This window comes from Branchiostoma lanceolatum, chromosome 17 (assembly GCF_035083965.1).
Source record: "Branchiostoma lanceolatum isolate klBraLanc5 chromosome 17, klBraLanc5.hap2, whole genome shotgun sequence".
NCBI classification, from domain to species: domain Eukaryota; kingdom Metazoa; phylum Chordata; class Leptocardii; order Amphioxiformes; family Branchiostomatidae; genus Branchiostoma; species Branchiostoma lanceolatum.
In genome coordinates, this window is record NC_089738.1 from 4,890,942 (window position 1) to 4,898,279 (window position 7,338).

General features: G+C 40.3%; 2 protein-coding genes across 2 annotated transcripts; both read right to left on the bottom strand.

Annotated features, from left to right (window-relative positions):
- Positions 1-2,723: 2,723 nt before the first annotated feature.
- Positions 2,724-4,508, bottom strand: LOC136423706 (uncharacterized). Its single transcript, XM_066411988.1, has 3 exons — positions 4,386-4,508; positions 3,647-3,794; positions 2,724-2,883 (listed from the first exon to the last, which is right to left on the bottom strand). The coding sequence occupies exons 1-3, from the start codon at positions 4,468-4,470 to the stop codon at positions 2,733-2,735; spliced, it is 384 nt and encodes a 127-aa protein (XP_066268085.1). The 5' UTR covers positions 4,471-4,508; the 3' UTR covers positions 2,724-2,732.
- Positions 4,509-5,066: 558 nt separating this feature from the next.
- Positions 5,067-6,008, bottom strand: LOC136423309 (polycystin-2-like protein 2). The gene is made up of 2 exons (XM_066411433.1): positions 5,766-6,008; positions 5,067-5,265 (listed from the first exon to the last, which is right to left on the bottom strand). Exons 1-2 carry the CDS (start codon positions 5,981-5,983, stop codon positions 5,067-5,069), a joined length of 417 nt encoding a protein of 138 aa, XP_066267530.1. The 5' UTR covers positions 5,984-6,008.
- Between the last annotated feature and the right edge of the window lie 1,330 nt (positions 6,009-7,338).

Genomic DNA, 7,338 nt, shown 5'->3' on the forward strand with positions numbered 1-7,338 from the left:
CCACACCCTTAAAGTGTCAAAATGAATATTTCTAATTTAGAATTAGAGTTCTAAGCTAGGATGAAATGAAAATATACCGTATTTACGGCACAACTGCTACGGAGGCGCCTCACTCTCAAAGTGGGCTCGACCTGACCGGCTTGGACAAGACTTAATCGCCCCTGAAGATGTGACTTCAGATCCGTATCGAGGTTTTCAACGGCGATTCTCAGGGTGGTTTTATTCTGACTGCGATCTGATCGCTTTTTTTTCAGGCTGAATGTATTATGCGTTTATGAAATATAATACACCTTTAATATTACCCATGCTGACTGTACGTCATTATGATAATGATGAGATTTGATTTGTGGTGTTCAGTACAAGACTTAGCGCGCACCATTCCTTTGGGGGGGACTGGATAAGCATTTATGGTAGTGTAGGAAACATTAAATACTTTTTTGTCGTGTGTCAGTCAGCACAGTGATCAAGTCATACTGACTAATAGTAACTGCACAACTCAGTCAAATTCCAAGAAACTATAACAAATCATTGAAAAGTTAACCTTTGACAGCGACAGCTGTTTTGTCATACACTCCGCTGTGTTGTAGAAACATAAACAAATCAATCAAGCGATTCCACCGGCTTACGCGTTTCTGGCTTGTGCGTATATGTCAAGGCAACCGACTAATATGAAATACATGATTAAGTCAAATTCCAAGAAACCATGATAAATCATGAGGAAAAGGAGACGTACCACATGGCATAAGAAGATATTTCTTCACAAAGTAGCTGAAACACATCTCTGTGTCAAATGCCAACCTACAGCACTTCTTGTGCAACTTAAGACACAAGCCTTCAGCATTTATAAGATAACTTCGGTGGAGGATTACATGTACCCTCGAGCTACTATGCGCTACATGTTTTCGTACAATACAACTGGTTTTAATCCCGTTTGATTGGTTTGACATGGACAATCATGGCAACTGAGTTTCCATTTTTGCAGCCCTTCCTTCCTTTTCTCTACGTTTTACTACTCAAATGTCTAGTGGATGCAGCGTCATAAGAGCAGGAGGTCCAATTTCTAGCTACAAGAAGGAACCCAGGGGCAGCAGACAAATTAGCAAGGAGCTTTGAAGTCCTTGCATATTCTATTAGCTAGGCTTTTGCTGACGTGTACTTTTCAGATATGGCTGTTATCAAAAAAATATTTGCATCAGACGATTTTATATGATTTTGTGCTTTTCCAGCATCTTTTTCGTTTTGCATTGGATGCAATTTAGAGACAATAAGGAACTATTAGTATGCAATGTAATCCACATCAATACATTAAAAAGAAAATTATATCTGCTTTAAGACTGCTGTTGTCGAAAGGACACACCCAAACCATTTTCTCCCGTTCGTCTCAACATCGCTCCCCATTAAATGTTTGTACTCCTTGTTTCTGTAAAGTACTTGATTTTTGTATTTTATTACAATTCATTATGTCCACATTCCCATAATGTAAAATTGTATATAGCTAGCTTAGAATTAGAGTTCTAATCAAGGATACAATGAAAACAATCCGTACTTACGGCGCAACTGCTACGGTGGCGCCTCGCGCTCCGAGTCCTTTAGTTCGGACAGGACGTTACCGCTCCATGAAGATGTGCTCAGGACGGTATCGACTCGTGATTTCACACAATATCACTTTCTAAAGATGTGACTCAAGATTTAGGTTTTCAGCGGTGCTTTTCTGGGTGCTTCAACCGTGACTGCGACCAGTTCGCTTTTCTTCAGGCTGGATGTACGCATGCGTAATATACAACATGGGATTATATGTTAAATATGTTGACTGTATATCATTATGATAACGATGAGATCTTATTGGCGGAGTGAGATTGTAAAGATTGGCACAAACTATTCCTTGGGGGTGGGGCAGACAAGGGATTAGATGAATAACACCACACCTATGTAAATTGAAATTATATATATAAGTGACTTAGGATCATATAAAGTCATATATACATACATACATACATACATACATACAGTGACCTATTTCAAAATCAATACACTGATATTGTGTTGGTTTTAATGTGTCTTCAAAATCATACGTACCTTTAACCAAAGTACGATACTGATACAAATTACTTTCTTATAATACGCCATATCTATGACAAATAAAAGTTGATCATGCAGGGCATTTTATAAATAACGATAAGATAATACAATAACAACCTTGTCGAAAAGCGGCCATATTATGGCCGAACAAGCATTCGAAGTAAAATAAAGGTTTTGACTTGACTTCACAACACATTTCGACAAATAGAACTACATTGCCACAAGTTTACATTTGCATATACGGTTCCAGATAGCATTATGATGGACATATTCATATATATATAATGTTCATCAACCTAAGACACAATTACAACACATTTCGATTTGAATTCATTTAAAGCGATGTTTCAAGGAAGAGGCGTGCGTTAGAAATGTACCTTCGGCGTAACATACCAACTAATATGTTTAAAAATCTCAAATAACAGGTACTTTTAAATCTCTAACTGTTACTGGTAGTACTAGTGCATGTATGGCAAGTATTGCCAAAATGTGCTGTGCATTTATCATTATTATTCTATTTATTATTATTCAATCACACTCAGGCCTACCAGTAATAGATCAGGCCATCGTTATAAAATGGAAATGTGTTGCGGCGGTAGGATTGTAAGGTGAGCTAAAGGTGCCTAACAGTTATCTCTTTCTTCATTTAAAATTTAATAGTTGTTGTGTTGTGGATGATCCACGTACACATAGCCTTCATCAGACTTCGCCGTTGTTGGGCCAGGCTGGTGGTGAAAGCTCCTCACGCTGACGGTGTCGGGGTCCCAGTGGGGAGTGTCAAAAACGTCGTCTATACTGAGCCGTCTGTGAAAAATAAGGTAAAACTAAGCCAGCATCTGGTCTTATATCAGGTAGCGAAGATATTTTTACATGATTTAGATTTCTTTTGTAATCGGCCCTACACATGTGTACATGCTATTAAAAATTCATTACTAGTATTCAGCAACTTGGGCTAAAATGATTTAAAAACATCAAGAACGAAACAATAGTCTTGTCTTGTTTGAATGTGTTCAATTATGCAAATAAGGTTTAATCAACTTTAGATGTGTACATCTGTCATTTCCTGTCACTCTACGGTAAAGGTCTCCACTCTCCAGCATATAGAAAATATGCAACTGCGAAGACAAAAAAGACAGACCAAAAACAATGCCTCCCTGTGAATTGATGGCCTCTTCCATGGACTCTTACCTGTACTACCTGCCACTCAGACAGGTCTGGCCTTTGTGGCCATCTTCCCACTCACTTCATGCCTATCTTTTATTTACTTCGCTTTGGACAGACAAGGACGACATGGCACTGCACTCAAGTTTTTCAAAACTAATTTTACAGAGAACAATATAGAAGAGAGGAAAGTCAATGTTATGTGCCTTTCCCACGAGCACAACATCGATTTTGCCCGGGGTTTGGACCTGGGACCGCTGGGTTCAGGGCAGAAAACCCTGCCGTTACACCACACTACCCCTTTCTACTGTGTATTTAAATAACTACGGACATATGCGAACACAAACACACACACCGAAACAAATACACTTTGTACACGGAGTCAATAATATTTTTGAAAAGGTACCTCCTCCAGTTACTCCGTATGTACTCGTCCACGATGAACTCCGCCTGCCCGTCCAGGACATCCCTTACGTAAAGATGGGACGCCCGTCGGTACAGCATGTCCACACGGTCCACGATGCACTCCGTTGTGTACTCAATATACACTGGGTCTGCAGGAAAAACACACCGTTAACATTAAAGCAGTATCGGTTGTGTTATAGCATTGGCACATTTTAATGATAATGTCATTAACACAAGTATATCATAGACAATAGCAATAACAGACTATCATTGTGTAAGAGAATGTGAAATTCATTGTTCCCAGTCCACGGCCCCAGACCACTATCGGTCGAAGATTTCCATGGCACCGGACTAGTATACTCCGAGGCCGTAGAGTTCATCACTAATTCAATTAATTCTACGACTCCAGAAGAGCACATTCCGCAGAGTTAATCACTAAATGAACTCCATGACCACTGCCCTAGATTAGTAGAATCTCCTTCCACGTACTTGTAGTTCATCACCAAAAGTAAGGGATTCCATGGTCATGGAACTGTCCATCACCAAAAGAAATGAATTCCATGGCCATTCAACTGTTCATCACCAAAAGTGATGAATTCCACGGCCGTGGAACTGTCCTTCATTAAAAGAAATTAATTCTAAGGTTAACCGGCTGTGGAACTTTTCATCACTAAAAGTAATGAATTCCTCGGCCATGGAACTCATCAATCCACTGTCTCTGGATATACCCGGTCACGTACCATAGCTGTTGTCCTGACCGTCTCCTGTGACCATACCAGCAACAGCCATCAGGCTTTTCTTCACTCGACCCGCCAGGAAGTCCATTATTTCATAGTCGTTAGGTTGCTTGGAAATGTCACTGCGCCCCTGTAGGTAAGAATTGTACCTTACAATTCAACATGACTATTGACTATTGACATAACAGAAAGAGGCGCTGCTGTTGTGCCTGTAAGTTTCGTTTCTTAACATGCAAACTATTTCCCACCATAACATAAAAGTACTTTTTTCCCTCATTTTTGAAGTTTTGAGGCTGTAAAAGGAGCGACGACGCCCTGGAATGATGTTGAGAAGTTTGAGTTATCAAAGCCGAATCCCAATCGTATTGTATATTCGTATCCGCTAACTCTCAATTTAGAAGCCGTTCTGGCTTTTACAATATCATGAAATATTATTCAATTCTTTATCCAAGAGCAATTCTAATATAGACGACATGAATGGATACTTTTGTTAGTTATGCATCAGCAAGCCTCTACAAGGCTGCAGAGGAGGCTGGAAAGAGAAGAAATTGGCCAAATAGACAGAAAAACATGAAAGAGGAGTTAGTTAGCTCTAGGGCTACAGTTTGCCAGGCTCGAGTGGCGGATAGAAGGAGTAGAAATTGGCCAAATGGACAGAAAAACATGAAAGATGAGTTGCATCAGCTAGAGGAGCCCTACCTCCACAAAACTGTCATTAATGATGGTGAAAGATATGTTAATGATGACGAGGAACACGGTCAACATGAAGGTGATGAAGAAGACTGGCCCCAGGACCATGTGGATGTCGGTCAGTTCCTGATGGTCAAATTTCCCGATGGTCATGGAGAAAATGGTCTCAGCAGCGCTGATGACGTTGTTGTATCTGCATATTGGTGACAAAATAAATCCAAGTACAACAGATTTAAGTCGTCATTGACTACGTACTCACAGCAGCGACATATCAATCTATGTGTATCAAAAATTGAATGTGATAACACTTTCAAATAGAACCATTACTTTCTGATAGAGGCATATACGAGAGTGAGTCAGAGAGTAATGTCATGTGTATCATAGCAGCTTCATTTTTTAATGGTAACTTTGAAAGAAACTCAGTCGCTCAAAAAATCTAAACAACAAATTTAGATATCTCATTCTCAAGAATATATGTGCATTTACATATGTTGCAAAGTTCAAATAATTTCCTAAAAAATGATACTAATTGCATGTTTCTGATTCACCCTCGTGCATTGTGTACTTAAGCGGCTTGACTAGTGCCGTATGATGTTTACGTACGTACGTGCAAATATATTCACTTACTTAATTTGATAAAACATGGTGACAGAAATCAGTGTGCACTTAACAAGACAAGACAACAGGACTGACTTCAAAGAGCCTTGTCCAAACACGATGAAGGCGAAGTGGACGAAGGCGAAGAAGACCAGCATGAACTGAACGGCGAAGGGAACCATCATGGTGCTGCTGTGCCTCAGAGTCGCGGACAGGAGAGAGATCCTCTTGTTGAACCTGAGGAGCTTCATGAACTTCAGTGTGGACAGGAACACCACCGTGGACAGAACAAAGCTGTAGGCACTGTGGATCATTGACACGCTTTGGAAGCTCACAAACTTATCTGTGAAGCAAAAAGGAAAAGTGTCAGTACATTTTTGCCTAACACAATAAAGGTGACTGTCTCTTGTCACGTGATGATCAACATCAAGTCATGTGACAAGAGAACTCCAAGGCGAGATCTGACTGTAATACCGGGTTTAAGAAGTGACAGAGTTTTGTCTCGAAAGCTCCCCAGAGCAAACTATTCATGTTGTGTGTAATGTTTAGATATTTGTCAAGAAATATAGGTGACTTTATGTGGACTTTACCTCCTTCATCCTTTAGAGCAGAAAGAGTTGAACTGGTGTAAACCGCCTTCACGATGAAGAGAATGATTCCAACCAGCGACGCGACGATGATGAGAAGTTCCAGAACATTCCAGGGGTCGCTGAAGTACGAGCAGCGCTGCTGAGTCAACTTCTTGGTCTCCTGAAATGACAGTGGACGTAAGGCGTTCATTCTCCATCAATAGCGCAGGGGACACGTTCATATCTTCACATACATGTACGTATACATGACACAATGCAAGGATTATGTTACGCCCAGTGTTTTACGCCAAAAGCTATTACTTAAACAACTGGATTAAATTGGGAAATTTTTTCAATTTTATCGTTGCTTGAGTATCTTATTACCTGGATGTCTATCCTTCATCGACGTATCAAGTCTACATTTCTCTATGTATAGTGCAAAGGTCACTGTGATACGTCATGGAAGGGAGTCCAAACATTACTAGTTTCTTTCTTTCTGTATCTTGCCGTCTATGTAATTTCCAAGCAGATCTAAAGGTGGCACAAAATGTTTTCATAGCCGTGGGTTGCTATGAAAACTTTTTTTGTCAGTTCGATAGGTCTTTGCCAGTTAGATCTGCTTGGAGATTAGTCTATGTACCACATATCGGAATAAAAATCGTGATGTATTCTGCTAATGATTCTTTTTTCCTAGCTTAAAATTGTCATCGCATTCAATATGATCTTCTTAAGAAAGCAGAATACCTTGAAAATTGAGAAGGCGAGGTACCCGATGTACACCAACTCGAACACTATCGCCAATATACCAAATGGCCCCACATAGTTAAATAGCCGCAAAATGTCGATGTCGTGATATCCAGTCATGGCGGCGCCCATCGCACCGAACTCGAGTAAGAACTTCACCGTTCCGAACAGGTTGGTGTTTGCGTTGTAGGTTGTGAATTCGACCAGAATGGCGCGCGTAAGTCGGTCAACCCAACCGTTTCGTTGAAGATATCCACAGACTCGCCTAGATTCCAGGTTAGATATGCCCATAACGGCCTCGTACCCTCCTCCACTGATAGAGTAGAATAATATATGAGAAAAATGTCGTTTTATAT

Coding starts and splice junctions, on each gene's coding strand:
- LOC136423706 (XM_066411988.1), bottom strand. CDS start 4,470: ATGGACTTCCTGGCGGGTCGAGTGAAGAAAAGCCTGATGGCTGTTGCT. Junction 3,795..4,385: donor CGGTCAGGACAACAGCTATG/GTACGTGACCGG, acceptor TTTTTCCTGCAG/ACCCAGTGTATATTGAGTAC. Junction 2,884..3,646: donor ATACGGAGTAACTGGAGGAG/GTACCTTTTCAA, acceptor TATTTTTCACAG/ACGGCTCAGTATAGACGACG.
- LOC136423309 (XM_066411433.1), bottom strand. CDS start 5,983: ATGATCCACAGTGCCTACAGCTTTGTTCTGTCCACGGTGGTGTTCCTG. Junction 5,266..5,765: donor TTTGGACAAGGCTCTTTGAA/GTCAGTCCTGTT, acceptor ACCAATATGCAG/ATACAACAACGTCATCAGCG.